Source organism: Scardinius erythrophthalmus, assembly GCF_964197995.2.
Source record: "Scardinius erythrophthalmus genome assembly, chromosome: 23".
NCBI lineage: Eukaryota > Metazoa > Chordata > Actinopteri > Cypriniformes > Leuciscidae > Scardinius > Scardinius erythrophthalmus.
This window is the reverse complement of record NC_138243.1, coordinates 2,991,794-3,015,768: the sequence shown is the minus strand read 5'-3', so window position 1 is coordinate 3,015,768 and position 23,975 is coordinate 2,991,794. Positions and strand designations below refer to the sequence as shown.

At 38.1% G+C, this 23,975-nt stretch overlaps 1 protein-coding gene across 3 annotated transcripts in view; it reads right to left on the bottom strand.

Moving 5' to 3' along the window:
• lmnb1 (lamin B1) overlaps positions 1 to 20,880 on the bottom strand; it is a 37,050-nt gene extending 16,170 nt beyond the window's left edge. The window contains exons 1-4 of one of the 3 annotated variants that reach the window (XR_014029303.1): positions 20,823 to 20,862; positions 20,168 to 20,536; positions 9,283 to 9,439; positions 4,778 to 4,903 (exon numbers count right to left, since the gene is read on the bottom strand). Coding sequence is in view for 2 of the 3 variants with exons in the window: in XM_081354755.1 (XP_081210881.1) it covers positions 4,778 to 4,903; positions 9,283 to 9,439; positions 20,168 to 20,529 (645 nt within the window). In the remaining variant the exon portion in view is untranslated. Of the gene's footprint in view, positions 1 to 4,777; positions 4,904 to 9,282; positions 9,440 to 20,167; positions 20,537 to 20,682 lie in introns of all 3 variants that reach the window. The other 2 variants (XM_081354755.1, XM_081354754.1) reach the window with 2 other exon arrangements.
• Positions 20,881 to 23,975: the final 3,095 nt, after the last annotated feature.

Below are 23,975 nucleotides of genomic sequence, written 5' to 3'. Positions count from 1 at the left end.
TGATTTGTTTTGGTTGAAAAGCTACATACAGCACCTTTAATTGGCTTAAAATGCTATTTATTTTTAAAGCAATACAACAGAAAAAAAGAAATGCAGATGTTCAGTATACCGTATACTTTATAGGCTATAAAAAAAAGTATACTTATACTTCATATACTTATGGTAAAATCCTGATCATGTATTTTACTAGTTAATAAAGTAAGCTAATAAAAAGAAAATTTTGTACATTTTAAAGATAAATTCATTAATCTGGTGCACTTTGAGTCACTCGAATCCACTGTTAAAAATAAATAATCCACCGGCCAACCGCCCAAACCTAACGTTATATTCTCTGATTTAGATATCTGCATCTGATCATTGCATTACAATTATTTAAATGATCAGTGTTAAGCATGATAATATGGTAAAATCACACTGAATTAAGCTGATTTAAAAAATAACATTTACTTAAAATAAAAGTTGTTATTTTGGGCAAAATTACATTTCCTTAATAGCCTAGCAGAGTCTTACTAAAACTTTCCAATTGCAAACCTTTTAAAACTACTTCAAAAGATATTACGAATAAAAACAGTTAGTGAATATTTTAAATTTACAACAAAACTTGTTAATTATTCAACAAGAGAAATAGGCTGAGTTATCCGCATTGTGCAACACAATTCGAATACCACATGAATTATAGATGACAACTTACTTGCAGTGCTTGACTTTTTTGTGAATAAGGAGTGAAGAGTTTTTTTGCCGTTTTGAACTCATTGCGACCTCTATGAAAATTATTCGGCGCGGCCGCGCGGTTGCGTGCATTTGGGCGTGATGCACGAGTGACTGATTACCATGGAAACGTGAAAGTCACGTATGTAGATAGACTATCCTTGACTCTTTGGATAAAAAATCTCGATGTAGGCAAACAGCTGAATGGGGACAGTTGTTGCCTGACTGTCGCGCTTGTGCTTCTCCCCTTTCATATGCGCGTCAAGGGCTTTGCAGCAAACCGCACTTCGTATACCGTCGTTTTTTTGTAACCAGCCGCTATATTTCTCATCATTGAGCCAGTTATCATTAAATTTGCACTTCCCTATCTTAGCTCGCGTCTGCCACTAAACTTCTTCGTCTGTTTCTATGACAGGCCTACGGAAAACACGTAGGGGAGAGTGGGGTGAGTTGTGCCAGTTTTTACTCAAAGTGACTTTAAAGTGAGGCCATGGCAGTAATGCCTTCAACTTAAGGATGTACATATATTTCAGGATGTGGTGCATCCCTGAGAACAATAACTTTGGATCTGAAATAAATTGTTTCAGAAATATAGCTCTTGGAAAAAAAGTGGTCTCATGGCACAACTTGCCCCTGGTGCGGGGGAAGTTGTGCCTTTGGGGGAATACATTGGGGGTAAATTGTGCCAGTGATTTCTGAAGTAAAACAGAACATTTTAATGTTATGAACCATAATGCTATATGAAAGCAAGATAAATTCAATACAAAATGAATCATTTAAGGTTTATTTAGATATTTTCACCCTGGAATACCATAGCATGCGTTTTTCCTACTATGGTCAATTGCATAGGGATTTTGTATTGAACATAACTCTGGATCACAGTGTCATAGAGACAAGGGGGCGGGCTCATTTTACTCAGACGACCAATCAGTCTCTCAGGATCATTGTGAAGCTATCAAACTACGCCCTAGCAACCATTTAGAGCACCATAGCAACACAATATATGATATTTGTGAATCATTTCAGGCAAAAAGGCTTTGGCAATAGATGCCTGTTGACATAGCGCTGTCTGTCAATTATGTAACATATAAGAATAAAGTGACTAGGCTAATTTCTAAACATCCTGACATAGGCCACTTAAAAACGGAATAAAACTTTTTAATAACATAGAGCAAACTCAAAACTGAAATCAGTGTTAGCTAAATTAAACAAATAACAGGCAGGCCCAAGTAAAACACTGATGAGGCATGCCCAATTGCCCATCTCCACACTTCTCAAGATTATCCCCTGTGAGTATGTAGGTCTAGGTGGTCTGGATCTGGCACAACTTACCCCAGGCCCTTTGGCACAAATCACCCCAGACCCACAGGTTTGAAAAACTAGCATGATCCAGCAGTTAAGAGCTAACATCATGCTAACTGTATAGACTCATTGTGTAGCCTACTAAAGCACTAAAACATGTGTGAAATGTTTTCAAACTTGTCTATAATTGTTCAGACACTACAATCAAAAAACCTTAATAATAGAAATTTTACTTTGAAAGGGAAAAAACAGTTTTTTGCACTAAAATATGCTTAACTCTCATGCCATGTGTCTCCCGTCTTTGGAGGACAAGTAAAAGTGATTGCTTTTCAAAATGATGTGGACACATGACCAATTTCTTCTATGGTTTTCCAGAAAAAAGGCTGGAACTACTTCCCCCCCTGGCACAAATCACCCCACTCTCCCCTACTGCCCCCTAAATGGTGTGTGATGCCTGTGCAATAGGCACACGCTACTTTTTACTGTCTTAAGACAGGGACGTGCGCTGGTGAAATGGAAAATACCGGTAGTTTCTCCCGACAAAAGGAGAAACTCCGCCAGATGAAATTTAATGCCGCCCAGATGAAATTTAATGCCACTCTTCAAAAATTTGTGAAATTTAATACATTTTAAGACCTTAAAAAACGTATATTTTATTTAAGACGTTTTAAGACTTTTTAAGGACCCGCGGGGACCCTGGTATATAATATTAAGTGTATGCTGTCACTTTAAGACCGACTGCACGGACAGAAAAAAAAAACAGCTTTCTCGCTACTCTTTTCAGCTTCTCTCTTTCTCAGCTGTTCACGACAAACGAGAGAATGCTTGTCGAGACGGTCATTTAAACCGGTATTTTGACAATTTTGTGTTTATGGGTCCGTTCGAGCGCTGTCTGAAATGCGTCTCTCTCTGTGTGGTTGTGCGCACAGATAACGTGCGAGTCCCGGTTTTCGGCTCTTCTTCCGCGATTAAAATTGTTTGAATTTGGCAAGTCAATACACGTCCAAATTATGAACTTTCACTCTATGATGGTTAAATTTAGCAGTTAATCCGCGAATCACATGCGTGCCGAACCAAATCTAGTGCGATCCGTTCCACCTCTAGCGCGTTCATTGGCAGAATCGTAGAAAAGCAGGATTAAGATTGCGTGGGGGGTTGAATCGAGATCGCGATCTTTTAATGATTAATCATGCAGCTCTAGTTAATGCACATCCCGTTCTCAGACTGATGTGAACTTTAATGCGAAACTGTGACTCCATGTTGCTTCAAAGAAAAAAGGGAAGAGATATTGATGCATAGTGTATTATATCAATGCAATAGTTTGAGCCTTCTCCTTTAACAGTTTTAAACTTCAGTTACTCTGCGCATGAGCAATTATAGTGCTCTCTACTCCAGTGTGATCTAACAGTTAAACTTACATGAACAGCAATAAACTCCAGCAAGATAGTAATTTTATGCAAGACCATAGACCTTTCTCTACAGATCAAGTACAATAATAATAATGTATGATTTATAATGACTGTCGTAACCGAACGTGACGCGCTGTTTGAATGGAGAATGACTGACAGCCGCAGCGGAGGGAAGAGTTAACGTGAACTTGAATTTATGGAATGGCTTCAGAACACTTCTAATATAGTGAACGAAAAGTTGATGGTGCTTTATAATGTTTTTGTGCCTTTTGTGAGGCTTAAAAATAACAGTGAATACTATACACACAATATCGGATTTGGATCGGTCGTGTTTGACCAACAAAGAATGGTGGTATCTGAGCATCGGATCGGCGCATCCCTAGCATTTGTTTTGTTTGTTGATGCTTTATTAAAGCCATCTACTGCCAGAGACTGAATCTGCAGTTTCACTCAGCCCATCTGAATGATTTAAAGGTGAACTAAGTAACTTTTTTACCTTAACTGAGCAGCTTTGGAGTCATTGGAATGGTTATATTACTTATAATGGTGGTCGTTTCGCACCCCCCTGGTGCCCGTGAGCGGAAAATCCGCACTTGCAACTTTGAGCCGGCGGCCGCGCCAGGAAGTATCGCGTGATATCAGGTTTTGCGATGTTTCAATTGCTTTACGGCCAAAATAAATCTGCTAAAATGCTGTCATTATTGCGCTCCCTCACGCTGTTCGAACCCGAATGAAGAAGACGTTTTAAAGAATGTCCCATCTGCTTTGGTGTCATTGATCTACTAGCCTCTGGTGTCTGAGAATCGCCAACGAGTTTTTACAACAGTGTTGTCAAATATCTATTCCGAAGCTGTGGGGGAAGCGCTAGAGAGAAACCTGCGAGCAAAAAGCGAGAATACAGCGAAGAAATCCCAAAACTACTGAGCCCTGCTTTAATGCTTTTGTTTGTTCAGACCAACTTGCATGCGATTTTCATGCCAAACTAATTTATTCTGTCTTTTGGCAAAATGTTTTGTTGCAGCTGATTTCCATGAACAAAATTCAGATGACTTTTATTAATGTAATATAATGTGTGGGAATCCTAATATGGCAGTGCGGTGGATTCATTTATGATTTTTTTATATTTATGAATATTCATTTTTTCTTTCTTTCACTGATAAATGAGTGTCCAGTCTTGGGATTGTCTTTCACTAATCTCTTAGCTCTTAAATTTAGGACCTCTGTGTGTTGTATTTATCGAGTTCATCACAGTGTGCTCCATCTTCCAAATCATAAGGAATGCACATGCTCACTACTGAGGACAGACTATTTTTGAATCTTTCAGGCATTGGTTATCTATAGACCTTTCTGGCACTGACCTCCTCAAACATGTTCTTCCTGAAATGCAGCTCCTCCACCAGGCTCTGGCAGCGGTTCTCCAGATCCACGCGCAGCAGAGTTTCATCTGACAGCTGCTTCTTAGCCGAGCTCAGCCCGCCCTCCAGCTGAACACAAACACACTTCATCACTGACTGACTCACACACACACACTACGTTGGCAATGTCAATGGAAACATGTATACTGGACAGTCATGAAACAATAGACCCTCTGAAGTGACTCTGCAAAATAGTCTAATAATTTTGACAATCCCAGAGTGCGTTTTTGTGCGGCTGTGGGTGATGTTTGCCACCTTATACAGTACACATATAATACGACCAATATTTCCAAAGGCATTTGCAGTTAAAAAGTACAATACATTCTGAAAATGCCTGGCCGTTCCGCTAGAGAAGACCCTTACTCGCCGGCTGGGGTCATGTGGAGCCCTGCGAATGTGGAGTTTGGATGTCAAAAATGGTCTATGTTGAGCACCATTCACTTAAGCTCTCAGATTGAGCATGATGATTAGGGATGGGCATTAACATAAATTTCAGTTTGATTTCGATTCACAAGCTTGCGATTCAATATTTTCCAATATTTTGAATTCAGAAATGCCTTGGATATTTCTTGTACAGTACATCAATTTTTCCAAGAAAAAAAAACCTGTTAATTAACAACTGATTTGTATACAAACATTAAAATTTTCATTTTTATAATTATGTTTGAGTCAAAAGACAAGTTTACATGCACTAATTTTCATAATCGAAATGGATCCAATTTGATTTCAAATTCTGAATGATTGTTTATATGAACCATAAACGTTGCAAACGATTCACATCAGAAAACATGTATAATGCACATGCTCATTGGCCATGCTCAGATCCAATGAAACACATATTTGACCTGTTACGGCACTACCAGTTTCCTGTTTTTACACTTTTTGCCGTTAGAAATACAAGAACAGATTCAATATTATTTTAAGATGGGGTAGAATTAAACGAACGGCAAAACTCTGTACCCCTGTTTAGGATCCACTGGTCTACGTCCATATTCTTTTTCCTATTGATAAGATTATTTCAGACCTACATCTTAAATTCATTCGGATCGATTTGGGGTGTTTGCATTGAAGGATTTTCAGTCTGATTGAGCTATCAATCTGATTATAAACCGATTATTTGGGTGCATGTAAAAGTAGCTATTAGGGATGCTAACAATTATTTGACGATCGATTAATTGCCAATTTAATCAATAAAACGTATCGATCATCTATTAAGCAAGGTCAATGCGTATGCGCACTGCTCATCGCAAACACGTAAAGCAGACAAGGAAAAATTAAGCAAGCACACCGAAGTTATGTTTGGGCCCATTTTATGTTAAAAGGCTAGAGTTACACCTTCATGACTAAGTTTGCGTGTGCATCAGCAGCCTTTTGTTTTGTGCAAATGTAAGTTGTAATATTGTGTATGCATATCTATTCATCTCATATAGGATGCCTTTGGTTAAGAATTAACGCGCAGGGTACCCCCAGGATCCTCCAACTTAAATTCAAGGCTTTTTAAGACCTTTTTAATACCATTTAAAATGAAATTCAATGCCAACTTCGTACCAATTCCGACAGAAGTATGAGGGGAAAATGTCAAATCTGTATACATTTTAAACCCTAAAAAATTATTATGTACAAGTAGATTACTTGAATTAAATAAAACATTTTATTTAAATTATCAGTCATATTTAATACATACGCAACAGCGTTCTAGCGTGCACATGTGTAGGCCAATGTTAATTTTAGCAGCCATTTTTAATTTAGTCTTACTCTTCATCTTCAGACGAAAATGCTTATTGGTCTTAGTCACATTTGAGTCATTCTGCCTTTCATAGTTTTAGTTGACGAAATGTGTTTGCATTTTTTGTCAACTTTTAGTCAATACTTTTAGTCAAACTGCAGTTACTTTAATTTTGGTAGCTATTTTATATGTAGTCTTTAGACAGAAAATGTCATAATTATTCTCTCTAGGCCAATTCGATTAAGCATATGAGAAATTAAAATTAAGCTAACAGGCTGTATTGACATTGCACTCTTTAGCAGTAGCACTTGTGCAATTCTACATATCCCTTTTCCTTAGTTCTCCAATTTTTTAGAGTGCCGTACCCGACTACCCGCTCCACTTAGACTGCAGTCACATCTTTCCATTAAGGGACAATATTTGCCCCATTTAATCGATTTTTCACCTTTATAATACCTTTAAAATATAAATAATGCTTTAAATAAAACAATGTTCAATAAATATTCAATGTTAAAAAACGTTTAATATTTATAAAAATATGATATTAAAATCGCCAGTAGGTGGCGGTAACTCATTGTCTTTGTCCAAGCCACAGATTTTGTTGCAAAATAGAGCAGTAAGCCTGACAATACTGTTTAAAATGTAGTACATCACTTAATGTTACTTTTTTTTTACTGTTTATTGCATAAAATCAATGTCACATTTGAAATCGTGTGGATATCGGGAAACATTGCATTCTTGCTCGCATAATGATCAACATTAAAAACACTGCTGTATATCAGCCTGCATTTTGATCGCAGATTTAGTCGCACAAACAGCGCAAGCGGCTCGTGACAGATCTTCTCAAATGAAGATCGCTGAACTCCAGCTTGTCTGTGTTTTCAGATCATCCGCGCTTCTTCAACAATATAGAGAGAGCGCGCATGGATGGCTGTGGCCAGATACTACTGAAAAGACCGGGTAGAAAACATGTTCTTTTAACAGAAAAGCTCTGATTAGTAACCATCGCAACGGGTGCGCACGCTTTCGCGCGTTCTTTAATGACGTGGAGCACGAGGTGCACTCAACGTTAAGCGACTAATTTTTTATTAGTCTACATTAGTAACAGTTAATTTTGTTACGGTATGAACTAAATCATAGAAAAGGCAAAACAAAATTTAAGACCTTTGTAACGAAATCCAAGACTTTGTATACCAAATTCAAGGCTTTTAAGGCCTTAATTTGAGATTATCAAATTTAAGACTTTTTCAATGCTTTTAAGACCCCGCGGGTACCCTGATGCGGTATAAAGCGTGCCGATGATCATCTTCAGCACGTACAACTCAAACAGCAATGCACGACTAATGACTATGGTTGAATGCCACATTACATAACATTATAAAGAGAACACTATTATAATAAATTGTGAATTATTTGGGTATCACAACATGAGTTACACATTCTGACAAGCACATAACTTAGTTCAAGTTCACTTGTGCATTCGCATAATTTTGTGCCAGGTTTGCACACACTGCAGGAGGGATTTTGGCCCACTCCTCCACACAGATCTTCTCTAGATCAGTCAGATTTCTGGGCTGTCGCTGAGAAACACGGAGTTTGAGCTCCCTCCAAAGATTCTCTATTGGGTTTAGGTCTGGAGACTGGCTAGGCCACGCCAGAACCTTGATATGCTTCTTACAGAGCCACTCCTTGGTTATCCTGGCTGTGTGCTTCGGGTCATTGTCATGTTGGAAGACCCAGCCTCGACCCATCTTCGATGCTCTAACTGAGGGAAGGAGGTTGTTCCCCAAAATCTTGCAATACATAGCCCCGGTCATCCTCTCCTTAATACAGTGCAGTCTACCTGTCCCATGTGCAGAAAAACACCCCCAAAGCATGATGCTACCACCCCCATGCTTCACAGTAGGGATGGTGTTCTTGGGATGGTACTCATCATTCTTCTTCCTCCAAACACGTTTAGTGGAATTATGACCAAAAAGTTCTATTTCGGTCTCATCTGACCACATGACTTTCTCCCATGACTCCTCTGGATCATCCAAATGGTCATTGGCAAACTTAAGACGGGCCTTGACATGTGCTGGTTTAAGCAGGGGAACCTTCCGTGCCATGCATGATTTCAAACCATGACGTCTTGGTGTATTACCAACACTAACCTTGGAAACGGTGGTCCCAGCTCTTTTCAGGCCATTGACCAGCTCCTCCCGTGTAGTTCTGGGCTGATTTCTCACCTTTCTTATGATCATTGAGACCCCACGAGGTGAGATCTTGCATGGAGCCCCAGTCCGAGGGAGATTGACAGTCATGTTTAGCTTCTTCCATTTTCTAATGATTGCTCCAACAGTGGACCTTTTTTCACCAAGCTGCTTGGCAATTTCCCCGTAGCCCTTTCCAGCCTTGTGGAGGTGTACAATTTTGTCTCTAGTGTCTTTGGACAGCTCTTTGGTCTTGGCCATGTTAGTAGTTGGATTCTTACTGATTGTATGGGGTGGACAGGTGTCTTTATGCAGCTAACGACCTCAAACAGGTGCATCTAATTTAGGATAATAAATGGAGTGGAGGTGGACATTTTAAAGGCAGACTAACAGGTCTTTGAGGGTCAGAATTCTAGCTGATAGACAGGTGTTCAAATACTTATTTGCAGCTGTATCATACAAATAAATAGTTAAAAAATCATATATATACCCATTATCCTTCATGCTTCGTGTGTGTGCGCCTCATGTACCTCCTGTACGCGGGTCTGCAGGTCTGTCAGGGCGTTCTCCAGGGTCTTCCTCTCGGACACCGCAGTGTTCAGCGCCGCCTCTCGAGAGTTCAGCAGGGCTTCAACCTCCTTCAGTCGGGCCTGAGCGCCAGCGAGGTCCGCGTCCTTCTTAGCACATCTGTGACAAACACAACACACACCATCAGAGGCTGGAGACCGTTTCTCGTGTGTCAGGTGACTGCTCCGTGTGCACGTCAGTACATCGCAAGATCGTTTGTCTAAAAATAAATCACGATTGACAATATTTCTGTACACACAACATTCAGAAAGCTATTTTGCTGTTTACAAATTTAAGCTGAAACATTTTAAAAGGAAACCAATTAGAGCTTTATCAAAAAGCTGTAATGTCTCTAAAACAAAATTATTCTGTTGTGTTATGCGTGATGGATGGATGGAGCGTAAATGGATGATCATCACCTCCAACAGCGGACTCGGCAACAGCTGATGTGCGCATCTCTAATGGTAACACAATACACTGATGAATGAGCACTGCTTTTAAATGAACATTTCTTTAAAAGAATTTTACAGAATTTCATCGTTTCTGTCACTGTGACTTCTCGAGCAGGCGAACACACGCACACACTTCACAGCCGTTGCATATTACACACACGATTAATCCTTGTTAACCACTTCGTTAAAACGCTCCCACACGGTACTTTTCTTTCCTTCCTTCTGTTTTGTTTTGAATTCTTTTGTACTTCACTCTAGGGTCGCAACGACGCGTCGACGTCATCGATTATGTCGACTATGAAAATAAGTCGACACGCATGAAATGCGTCGACGCGTCACATTAATTATTTACGTTTAAATATTGAGTAATGGCGGCTTCTGCTTCATGGTGAGAATGACAGACCACGATCATCCAAAGTATGGGAATACTTTAAACTACGGTTTTTAAAAGTTGTGTATAAACATGTAGACTGGAGACCTGCACTCCCGTGGGACCCAACGTAACAGAGTGCGGCGCGGAAATATGGATCTGATGGCCGAGTGCGGGCGGTAATGCACCCGTGTGTGTGTGTGCTGGTTGCGGGAGAATAAAACGATTCGCGAGACTCCCGCAAAATAGAATTATCTATAAATTGAACATCTATAAACATAAATTGTCATTCATCTGTTGCACAAAAGCAACAACAAACAAAATAGAAACGATTTACAGGCCAGAGTCTATCTATTTATAAAATGTTTGCAGCGTTGAACAATGTAGCCAATCACAGACAATGTGTTGATTTCTTGAACGCAAATCAGATGCATTTATAGAATCCCCTCACCGCTCAAAATTGACTTTTTGTTCAGTGCTGAATTCTGCACACTGGCAAATCATCTGATTATAGCAAACAAAGTGTAGATATTATGAAAGATTAATTGTGCAGCCAGTTTCATTTATAATAACAGATTTGTGAGATCGCGATGAACTGAGATGTCAGCTTTTTTAGAAATTATTAAGGGAGAAATCCGTCCCGCGCAGGTCTCTATGTAGACTTTAAAAACAAACGACTAACGTTATATTTACATTAACAGTAGCCTAGGCTGCAATCTAGTGTATGTGAACCTTTTTGCAGATAAACACAAGTGCATTTTCGGACAAGTTAATTGAGTAAATCATACTCCCACTACGGTAATTAATAACAGACTATATTAACCTGTTAACCGTTGCCAGAGCGCGGGCGCACTGAAGCGTTTTTTTTTTATAAATAGTTCAAAGTTACTATCAGATTTAATGTTATACCTTGACAAACTATACATCATTACAAAGATATAGACTCAAGTTTCAGAATTTGACCACTATTGTATTCTGAGAAACTTATAGCGACAGTTATTTCTTAATTTGTGTCAGGAGTTATGAAATGAAAAAATGAGTCGATACCTTTGATATGAATTATGCGCGTCAGCCGCTTTCATTCATAAAAAAACTCCCGTGCCGTCGTCATGACAGCGATACACAAAACAACGTCCTTCCGGGCTTTTAGCTAAAAAATGTGCAGATTTGGAGAAATGAGAATATATCAATATAGGTTTACATCAGATTTCTATAGACAGGAATAATATTTATTGAATTTATACCCAAATGCGTCGATGTAATCATTATGAGCGTTTGTATACTCTGTTAATGTGTTTTCAATTCATACCAATAGCCTGAGGGCGCCCTCGCGGCCCTGTGCACAGTATTAGAACATGAAGTGCCATAATCATGTGACAATCCAGGAAGCCTCGAACACACACACAGCTAACAACAGATCGCGCTGTAACTATGGCTGTAACATGGAGATTAGGGCTGAAACGATTAGTCGACATTGTCGACAACGTCGACAATAAAAAATTGTCGACAAATATCTTTGTTGTCGAGTAGTCGTTTGATCCCACGTGACCTAATGTAAGGGCCTGCAATATCGCGATTTGACCGCTACGGCGCTGTAGCGCTAGAGTGTAATGCAGCCGTTACAAATGCTATTGCGGTAGAAGAAAACACAGCGCGAATTATGACGGAGTGCAAACGAATCCGAACTAGCATGGTGTGTGAAAGTTTCACAAAACTTCAAACCAAGAATGCTGTCGTGTGCAATAGGGTAAACGTACCTATTAAGCTCAAGTACCCATTAAGCACACTACCATCTTGGAGCTCAGATTATAAAAAGAAACAGCAATGTATTATCCTATTTGATGTATTAACCAATTGATGTGTTTGTTACTATATACCTCCTGTAATTTTAAACCAATCAGACCATTGCACACTGAGATATGTGTGTCCATGTGTTCACACTGTCTGGCGGCTATTTTCAAAGCTGTCTGAAAACTTTCACCAGAAGAGGAGCCCCTCAGATGTGCATTTTTTATATGTTTAAGCCTTTATTTTGAAGTACATCTTCTTATTGCAAAATTAAGAGATTAATGTTTAGACTTTTGAATATTATAACCTGGAACCTGGATGTGGGAAATAATTACAGTTAGATCTAAAAGATAGTTTTAGCAACATAGCCCAGATGCTACGAACATAGCTAGCTTATTAGCTGTATAAGATTGTGTGCTACATTAATATATTACTTCACAGGAATTAATGGCTTGTACTTTTAAATCCATAATATTATAATTTTACATTTTATTGATAGTCTGTGGTTTTAAACTGCTGTAATTTTTAAAGAATTCATATTATTGTTAGGTGAGCTTAAAGGGTGCACTACTATGACAATCACACAGCTTCAGTGTGACATCAATTAGAAAAAGCATAATTTCATAGATATTGTCTATAATAGTTGTTCATATTAAAATTGGTATAAACTTAATACATTACCTAGATTATTAATTTAGCTAAATATTTTCCTTTAAATTTTAATTTAATATTTATTAATTAAAAAATGTTTTTGCTCCAATTAAGCACAGTGTGTGCTCCCTTTAAGCTCACCCACATTAAACGTCTATGTAAATACTTAATAATCAGAATTTAAATATTAACTGATGGTTGTCACTATGTTAATCTTCAAAAAAATGATTAATAAACTTATTTTCACAGTCTTAAGATGACAAAAGCTAGACGAAACTATAGTGTATGCCCAAAGATGAAAGAGGCATGTCATACAAAGAAGGAGCCATCAGAAACCTGTCGTATCTGTCCAAGAAGTTTGGAGTAGACAGGAAAGCTCTGACCCAGAGAGTTAAAGGGATACTCCACTTTTTTTGGAAATAAGCTCATTTTACAACTCCCCCAGAGATAAACAGTTGAGTTTTACCGTTTTCGAATCCATTCAGCCGATCTCCGGGTCTGGCGGTACCACTTTTAGCATAGCTTAGCATAATGAATTGAACCGGACAAGACCATTAGCATCTCTCTCAAAAAAATGACCAAAGAGTTTCGATATTTTTCCTATTTAAAACTTGACTCTTCTGTAGTTACATCGTGTACTAAGACGGACGGAAAATGAAAAGGTGCGATTTTGAGAGTATAGTTCCTAGCCATATCAGCCTAGAAAATTTAAACTTTACATTTTCCGTCGGTCTTATTACACGATGTAACTACAGAAGAGTCGAGTTTTAAATAGGAAAAATATCGAAACTCTTTGGTCATTTTTTTGAGAGAGATGCTAATGGTCTTGTCCGGTTCAATTCATTATGCTAAGCTATGCTAAAAGTGGTACCGCCAGACCCGGAGATCGGCTGAATGGATTCGAAAACGGTAAAACTCAACTGTTTAACTCTGGGGGAGTTGTAAAATGAGCCTATTTCCAAAAAAAATGGAGTATCCCTTTAAGGAGCACATTGGTTTGTTTTGTTATTTGATTTTTCAATATGGGTTACATAGCTGAACGTGGACTAGTCTAGATGTTGCAATGAGTTTGAATGACACGTCACTATGAATAGGATAGGCTACCTGATCAAATTGAATGCCTTGTTGCTTGATTTTAGTGTTCTGTTTTTTTGTGATTGACTCTGTACCTTCAAATAAAACTTTTTTCAATTATTCCTTAAAAAGGTTGTTTAAAATAAACAAGAATTTTTAATAAAACTTGTTGTGAGCTTATTGGGAACAGGGGTGTGCTTAAAGGGTACAAAACGTACCCATTAAGCACAGCCAGACTTTTTATATTTAATGATGTACATCTTAATTGAAATACTTTTGTCATTTAAAATAAAATGAAATATTATAGTGTGAGAGATTAATATTTTATTTTAAAATAACTTCTTGTACTAAAACCAATATCTTGTGCACTAAAAATGTCTCAATGTAGATTTTGGTGAGCTTAATAGGTACGTTTACCCTACATGCAAGGCGGAACTTGCTTTTCACGGGAGCACAACATGCATGTTAAAACACTTAAAGAGGAAAAACCCGGCACGAGACGAGCCAGTGAGAGGTATAGGTGAATGTTCTCCAGCTGAAGCTAACGTAAATAACTAGCAGTAAATCTCTTTTTAGAGAATGCAATACTACTAATAATAGCAATAATATTAACAATAATAATATAATTACAGTAATGTGATGATTATTTTTGCATAGAATAAAGCCTGATCGAGCTTAGGAGTCAGGGCTGTTTTTATTATTGTAACTATTAGTTATTACAGTCTTATCACTTGCCTGTATTTTGTTCCATATTCATGAAGACTTACAAAAAGAGATGTTATGAAGAATATCATGTCAGTTATTTTTTTATACTGTAAATTAAAAGGTGAATGAGAATGTCTCTGTCAGCTCAGCTGTCAATTTTTTTAAAATTGTATTCTTATAATAATTGTTTGCAGTTTAAGTGTGTCTGTAATGCAGCTGATAATTTTTTTTTTTTGTTTATTTTTTTCTATTGAAAGAGAACCGAATATTTAACCAATGCTTTTTGCATTTGTGTGTGATTTGAGTTGGACAGAAATCTGAAAACTTAAAGAGAATGACCTGTTTAGTTGCTCAAAGTTCATTAAACCAACCATTTCAAAAGCTGAAGTGATTTTCTTTTTTCATATTATAGTTAGAATATGTATAACTCAGTGTTTTAACTAATTGAAAAGGCTGAATAATCGTTCCAAACTTACTGATTAGTCTGCAAAATAATCGACGATTAGTCGATTAATCGTTCTAATAATCGTTAGATTAATCGATTATCAAAATAATCGTTTGTTGCAGCCCTAATGGAGATACAGTCGTTTTGAAGACAATAAACATGTTTGCTATAATATTTGAGTTACCGGTGTTTTTCAATCCATGCCAGGTATTTCCATAATAATAGATTATATTTATAATGTAATGCTAATCTATATAGACTATCATTGCGCAGAACAGTATACAATAGTATATTTTCTGTCTGATTTTTTTATCTGAAGCCAAATTAGATCACAGAAAATTATTTAAAATACTCGATTTGCTTTATAAAGTAAGTTTATAAGCACAAACATGGTTTTAATCTCATAAATTGTCGTGTATTGATGGTGTGCTAAGCTAACATGCTAGCTAGCCCTAGGTGCACCTGCCACCTAGAAGTTATATTTTTATTATTTTTTGAATGCTTACTGAAATGTTTCTTTATTCAAGAAATGCATTTAAAACAGTTTAGAATGTAAGGGTGAACTTTGAGAAAAGAAATTAGTGACTGAAACCATATGAATAGCATGTGAATAGCCAGTCGTTAGTAACTATAATGCAGACAAAAGAAATGCATATTTAGAGCCATAGCCAGGCTGGAGAAGTGTGAATGTGTGCAGGGGGAGACTGAGACTGAATGGGGATCGTTTGCACCACAAAACAATAAAGACAATATACTGGATAGATGGTAAGAAGATGACAATAAACATCAGTAGCATTTTAGCATCAAATCAAAATAAAGTCACATGACATGGTCTTGAAAAACATTTCACTAAATACAGAGTTTTGGACTTATTATCTTAAGATTTTAAACATAAAATGTTTAGACATGTGGCATTAGCTGTAGTGCTTTTCTAGATTGCTCCAGGGCCAACTTCAATTTTATTTTCATGAGGATGTTTCATAAAAAATAATTTCTAATAACTTTACAAAACTTTGAAGCTATTTATAACAATTTTTCTCATTATGACAATAATTAATTCTACATTACAATAAACTGCCAGGTGTCAGCTTTCAAATGAGATCATACTTGTGCTTTTAGTACAAAGGGTTCATGAACTGTATCTGTTTCAGTTTGGGTATGTCATTTCTTGGGATTTTTCAAAAGTGGGGTTGCAGCTTAACAGGTTAATTAGTGACATCACCAGAACCGTGTTTTGACTAACCTCCGCCCACAGGAACACAGGCGTATTGATGGCGAAATGTCAACAGACATGGTTGATGTTTATCTATAATCGGATACCGCAAAAGTTTAATTCGAAGTTGTTAGTTTGCTCTGTCCATCTCACCACGGACTGTTTTTCTAACCTGGGATAATATCAAGCAGGTTTCTCTCAGCGTTTCATACTGACGAAGGGGACAATTTCAACTATATTCCAGCAAGCGGTAAGTGATTCACTGTGATTATGGAAGTAGCGATCAACTTCACATCGTTTCTCTTAGTAGGATGAAAATAATCTTACTTAAACTGTGATTAATATACAGAAAGCGATCAAAGAACAATCCCTTTCCAATCGCCCAAGCTGTTAATCACACAGCGCGAGTTTATCTGGACACTTGCCAAACCTCGTTATGAAATCAATGACGCTGTTAAACTGCACAACGAAGCTCTACTGTATTTATATACCTCATGTTTGCATTGGTGAAATCATTAGTGAGTGCAGAAACTGCGTTGCATTGATAAGATCTCCATTCAGGCGATCAACAGACTGTCATCTGCTCAATGCTAATCATCACTGCAACCTTTTATGTGATTGAAATAGATCTAAATACTTAAACTTCTCACGATTCGTTAATCCAGATAGCTGTAATAGTAAAAACGTATAATAGCTGTAATAGTAAAAGTTTTCCAGATAGTTCCACATGTAATGCCAGATATTTCATATGCAAGCATGTCAGCCAATCACAGCAGAGAGCGTTTACATTGAAGTCTCACAGCAGACACGCCCCTTCAAACAGAGTGTTCAAACCAGGGAATGAAATCAGGCTAGGAAATATGCCTTTTATTTCTAAATTATAACAATTTTTGATCTAAAAAAAACATACTAACATTATAAGGGCACCCCTGGAAACATTATAAAATAATTAAAATAATCCATGGAATGGAACCTTTAAACACATTTCCTAAATACGCCTGTGACTGTATCTTACATTTTATGAAATAGTACCATTAGTTAAAAATAAAGCTTAAAATGCTTCCTGTTCGCATATTTCATAATAAAATGACAATTACCCTTTCTGAATTTTTTTTTCATCATTCATAGATTTCATGTTAAAATAATATACAGATGCACTACCCTCTTCAAAATACAGCTGATATATTGTTGTACTTATTTATTGTAAAGTTTGCCAATGGATAAATCAGCTAATCCCCAAAATAATCAGATTAATCGGAATAATAATCGTTAGATTAGTCGACTAATCAAAGAAATAATCGATAGATTAATCGACAACAAATATAATCGTTAGATGCAGCCCTACTTCACTCTCAGACCTGCTCCATTTCTGCTTAAAAAAGCGGACCCCCGTGCAGCATAGGCTAGGCTATATCTTAAAGAGAGTGCAAATTAATGCCTGGCGGGGAATTTTTTTTAGAAAGCTTATATTTTAGAGAATGGAGTTCATATTTTCGTTAATGACTTACATCCACCCGCAACCCACCCGAAATTAATCAGAATCTTATTTTTATCACTTGACCCGCCCGATCCGCAGCGCCCGCGGATATAACTGCAATCCGCGCATCACTACTGCCCGTGGCTCGGCACAATCAGAGTGCTCTAACTCCGTATTTGCCTGTTTGGATGAGGTTAAATGTTGGCTTTCTAAAAGCGTCCTTTTTTTGAATGCAGATAAAACCGAGGTAATTGTTTTTGGCCCCTCTTTCTCCAGGAAGAAACAAGATCAATCTTGGATATCTACAACCTTTTGTTTCTTCTGTTGTGAGGAATTTGGGTGTGGAGTTTGACAATTCCCTTAAGTTTAATAAACATATTAGCTCTGTGATTAGTTCTGGTCTTTCATCTCCACTTGCTTGCTAAAATTAAGCCATTTCTATCCAAGAAGTCTCTGGAAGTTGCAATCCATGCTTTTATTACGACTAGGCTGGATTATTGCAATGTACTATGTTATATCTAATTTTTGAATTTCTCGTTTACAAGTGGTTCAAATTGCAGCTGCACAATTTCTGAAAGGATGACACGTATGCATGTCACTCCCCTTCTGAAAGATTTACATTGGGTTGCCAGTTAATTATAGAACTGAGTTTATAATCCTATTACTGGTCTATAAATCTCTACATAATCAAGCGCAGAGCTATCTGTCTGTTTTACTACACCACTATAATCCCTCACGAAGCGTAAGGTCTGAAGATCAACACTTCCTCCAAATCCCAAGAACTGGCTTAAAGGGTCGGGGTGATCGAGCTTATTCTGCGGCTCGTCCCACTTTATGGAAAAACCTTCTAAACCACATTAGGGCCGCTACTACCTTATCTGCATTCAAATCTAGTCTTAACATATCTTTTCGTTGGCTTATAATACATTGTAATGTCTTGTTTTGTTCTTCTCCGTTTCCTTTTATCTCATCTTATGGTCTTTTATTTTGTATTGTACAGCACCTCGTTGCTGTCATTAAATGTGCTTAAGAAATAAACTGAACTGATCGAACAGCTTGATTTTGGCTTTGTGGCTCGAGATCAGAGGCTGTTGTTGCGGTCGGCTCATTAGCGCTGGCTCTCACTGGCCACACAGCTAGGGATCAAAATGCATGTTAAAATACATGTTGAACAAATGTCCCTCTAATGAAAAGATGTAATTCAACATCGCTCAACCAGAGAGAGAGAGTGTCCTGAAGCCTGAGGAACAGTGTGTGCTTACAGGTCTTCAAGCAACACTAGTGTTGAGCAGTCTCCTTCTCCGGAGGAACTGAGGAATGTGAGGAATGAGAGGAACGCCTCACGCACAGCCGAGAGCGTCTGGAGGACACGAGCTCTCACTTCATGAGTTTCTGTTTCTGATAATCTTAACATGTGCTACACACATCTAATGTGCTTCAGTCCAGAGAAAAGGTTGGAAACAAAGAGCTGCTTCACTGGGAGGCCGGTAAACAGCTGGTGAACATTCACCTCCTCCAGCTGCTACACGCCAATGAGACGCTTCAGTCTGAGCACTGAGAGAAACACTGAACACACAAACTGCTGCTCCTGTCAATCAGACACATACACATCACAACACTGATGGACAAACAAGGAAAACTAAACACTACATGCAACCCAGACAGCTGTACAACACTGCACTACAAACACTCATTCACAAGATGAGCATATGACGTGAGCCTGTAACTGATTCACTAAAGAGTCTCACAACAAACACGACCATCACAAAACTGCTGTTAGCATGAGACCAATTCAACAGACACAAAATACAAGAAACTAGAAATAAAAAAAATATTGTGAAAGAGTGAGCCGACAGGCCTCCGACACACTCCATGGTCAACGTCAGCCTGGGGATCCCCACACAGGGCTGGATAGTTTACTTATTTGATCATTCATTTACTTATTTAATTTGCTTTATCACAAGAAATGAGAATCATTGTCTATCATTTTGCAAGCAAAGATGGAGTTGGTGATAAAGAAAAAGGCACGTTGCAGAGATGACGCGAGCTGAATCTTGCAGTCCATACAGTAATGATAGTGAAAAAACAAAAAAGTATAAAATCTTCTCGTTTTAAGTCAGTGTTCGAACCTATTAAAGACGTATTATATAATTTTAGTTATAATATATTTAAAAATTTGTTATACTATTGTCATTAGGGATGCACAATATCATCTGCACGAAACCTGCCAATTAATCTATTAATCAATTATCAATTAATCTTGCCGAAAAGATAGAGTTGATTTTTATAACACTAACAAAGATTAATAAATACTGTAACTAATGTATTGCTCATTGTTAGTTAATACATTAATGTTTAGTAAATTAACCTTATTGTAAAGAGTTTTTTCGATGTTTAGATAAAATTTATTAAATTAAAAGTCTAATGTTAATAAAAAATAGAAGTCATTTTCGGTCAAGTACATCCAGAATTTACAGTTTTTGCCAATAAATTCTCCTTTTGGTGCATCTCAAAGTACAGGTAAATGCTATCTGACCCCGAAATAAAAAAAAAATTAGTTTCTCCAATTTTTTGTGTATTTTTAAGCAAAAGCAAAATAGATGTCATGCCCATAACACACAATTATACAGTAAGAGAGAGAAATGAGATTGAAGTTTGAATATAGTGCCTCACGTCTGCTGTAGCTGCTCATGCGCGCTCCCGATCTGGCCCAGCTCGATCTGCAGCTTCGCGCGCTCCCGCGCCGTCTGGTCCAGAGCCGTGCGCGCGTCCGCAAGCTCGGTCTCGTAGAGCGCCTTGACCCCGCAGATCTCGCGTGCACGCTCCTCATCGCGCGCGCTGATCTGCAGCTGCAGCGCGCTGTTCTCGGTCTCCAGGCCGCGCACCGTGTCGATGTACACCGCCAGCCGGTCGTTGAGCTGCTGCAGATCCTCCTTCTCCCGCAGCCTGGAGATCCGCGCAGGGCTCAGAGGAGTCGCGCTACCGCCGCGGGGCAACGGCTGCTGCCCGGCCGGGGTACACGCCGCGCTCGCCATGCTTCAGCTGCATTTAAGTTACAACACAAGAAGTCAGCGTGAATGAGGAATTATGGTCACTCCTCGGCTCAGCGAGCAGAAGAACATGGTTTAACTTCAATTATAAACACCCGAACAACGCTAATGATTATGAGCACGACAAAAACGGTTTACCTTCTGAATGAAAAGTATAGAAACAATGCTCCGAGCGAACAGGGTGTAATTCTACAAGAGCTGCTTTAATCACGGCAGTGTCCTACATCGACATCACTGTATAATATGAAATAATAAATATATGTGTGTGAGCGTCTTACCGTGAGCCCGGTCGCGTGATAGAATGAACTGAACTAATATGGCCGCTCATCAGAACCACGCTGACACGTGACCACGGACACTCAATCGGCAACCGCCACGTCATCAGGGGTTCAACGGTGCATTTGAGACAAAATTCAAACTGCACAAAAACGCGCTGAAAGTAACATCACTAGCACGTGCTCGTCCTCCAGTTACAACGACTGTAAACAACCAGTAAACAACGCAACAATCAATAAACATCTCATGTAGTCTGACCTTTCTTTCGTGATCATGCTTGAATCAAATATTAATGATCAGACGATACACGCAATTATGGCTGACACTTAGCTGTTTGTTGCAGGTTTAAATTATTTTTTCTGCTTAAGTAGTATTAGTTTTTCACAATTGCTAATACACTAAACCCCATTCTCTGAACCAAATTCTCACTATAGCCTGAACCAATTTTTTGAATAAATTACTCTTTCTGCAAAACCTTAAACAAGTGAAGGCAGTTAGACACTATCTGCAAATCTCATGCACTCTTTTTGCAGAACTCTAAACACAAGAGGCAAAAGTTGAACACAAATAAAACACAGTTGTCATCATTTACACACAACGATTCAAAATTGTACACTCTTGTTTCTAATGTTGTGATCAAACCAACTGTATAAAATATAAGCCAGTTCAATACGAACAATAGATGGAAACAGTCTGAGAGGGAGAAGAGGAAGAGGACAAGAGGCGGTGGACGATGAGGATGAGGATGAGATAGAGTGTTATCAAGGCTGGATCTGTCAGACTAGAGGGTTTTCTCTTCGCCTGGGAGAGACAACACAGCCTGTGCTGTGGATGAAATCCTCAGGCCAGAGCCAGCAGGAGGACATGATGCTGAAGCAGAATCAATCTCTCATTGACCTAGATTTTGCCGTTGCACAACTTACAGTATTTGAGTGTACTGTAACATGCTTTTCATTAAGAGTTTTGGCTTTTGCAGTTGGACTGCAGTATTTTTACAGTATGCAAGTGTGTATACAGACATTCAGTAGCCTACAATTCAATATTCAGTACAATACTATTCTTGCAGTGCATACAGTACATGATATATTCACCTTACTCAACTGAAATTACTATACTTTAAGTAATTGAAAATGTTTTACTGTATAAATTTTTTTCTGTAACATTCTGGATGCTGTGTTCTCTATTTTTTAATGTAGTGTCTAATAAATGATCTCTAGTGCTTATATTATTGACTCGTTTGTGTATGATCTGAAAGCAGTGTTTGATTTTGAGTACAGGTTAAATGGTTTTGAAGCGATTGTTTGAGTTTTGTGAGTTTAGTTTGAAAATTTGGATTTGTGTTTTATGTTGTGAGAAAATTATGTCTTAGCAATTGTGAAAAACTGTAATCAAGGCTTATGACAACTGAGACAGATCACTGTCGGTTTCTTTGAACATTTATTTTCCCCCTGAGCTTCTCAGATTCATTATCGGTTTGTAAAGCTTTTGAAATGGTAAATACTCAAGATATACATGTACACTATATTGCCAAAAGTTTTGGGACGTCTGCCTTTACATGCACATGAACTTTAATGACATCCCATTCCTGATCCGTAGGGTTTAATATGGAGTCGGTCCACCCTTTGTTGCTATAACAGCTTCAAATCTTCTGGGAAGCCTTTCCACAAGGTTTAGGAGTACTATGGGAATTTGACCATTCTTCTAGAAGGGCATCAGTGAGATCAGGCACTGATGTAGGACGCGAAGGCCTGGCTCGAGTATCCGCTCGAATTCATCCCAAAGCTGTTCTATGGGGTTGAGCTCAGGACTCTGTGCAGGCCAGTCCAGTTCCTCCACAACAAACTCCTCATCCATGTCTTTATGGTCCTGCTTTATAGTCCAGTCATTTTATGAAAAAAGGTTGAACAAATTGCAACAGAAGCAAACTCAACTTAAGGGAAAAAAAGCCCAGAAGAATCCCATTGGGGAAAGTTTCGAAGAAGACCCAAATATAGTCTATTCATACACCTATTCATTCTTCTTCTTACGTGAATAGGGTAAAAATTTTACCCTTTAGATATCACCATGAATATTACAGAGTTGATTACTTACATCAAGACAAACAAAAATTGTATTACAATTTTTTTTAATTGTTTGTTAACATGGACAAACGGTGCATAATCTAATTACGTATGTGCTAATTTGCATAAATACCACAACAGATCTAAACATTGGGTTTAGCCAGGTGAAAATGTCTTGTTGAATCTTGTTGACACATAACAGTAAAATACTTAATGTTAAGGTCTGAATGGAACCCATTTAGGCTACCCATGAGCTTTAATACATAGAGGCATGGGATTCTTTGGGACTTTTTTTTTCCTTACTCAGGACATATTGAGGATACAAAATCAGTTGAGTTTGCTTCTGTTGCAGTTTGTTCAAGGTTGACCCCCATTTTGGCTTAAAATGACTGGACTATTTGGCACGGGTGCGCAACCATGCTGGAACAGGAACATCCCCAAACTGTTCCCACAAAGCTGGGAGTATGAAATTGTCCAAGATGTCTTGGTATGCTGAAGCATTAAGGGTTCCTTTCACTGGAACTAAGGGGCCAACCCTGAGAAACAACCCCACACCATAACCCCCCCTCCACCCAACTTTACACTTGGCACAATGCAGTCAGGCAAGTACCGTTCTCCTGGCAAACGCCAAACCCAGTCTCGTCCATCGCCAGACAGAGAAGCGTTATCAGGCAAACGTGTCACAAATGAAGCACTTTTATGAGAACCCAGCAAAAATATTTCTGTATATTATACCATGTAGGGATGCACCGATATTAAAATGTTGGCCTATACTAATTCTTTATATTTGAAAGCCAATAACCAATATATTGGCTGATAAATCCAAATCTTTATTTAATTTTTGAGAGCCTGATTACAAAAACAAAAGTCTCACCATTAAAAGCCATGTCCAAAGCACACAATTATAATGCTCTTAATATAATCATAATTTTATGTAGGCTAGGCTATATCCTTTTCAAAGCGATTCCAATCAGATTTCAAGTAATTCAAAACCATCATGCTGAAGTCTCTCAGCTGAAGGAAATAATGCATCATTTATCGGCTTTAATATTTGGCCAAATGTTCTTATTGGGCCGATAACTTTAACATAAAAAA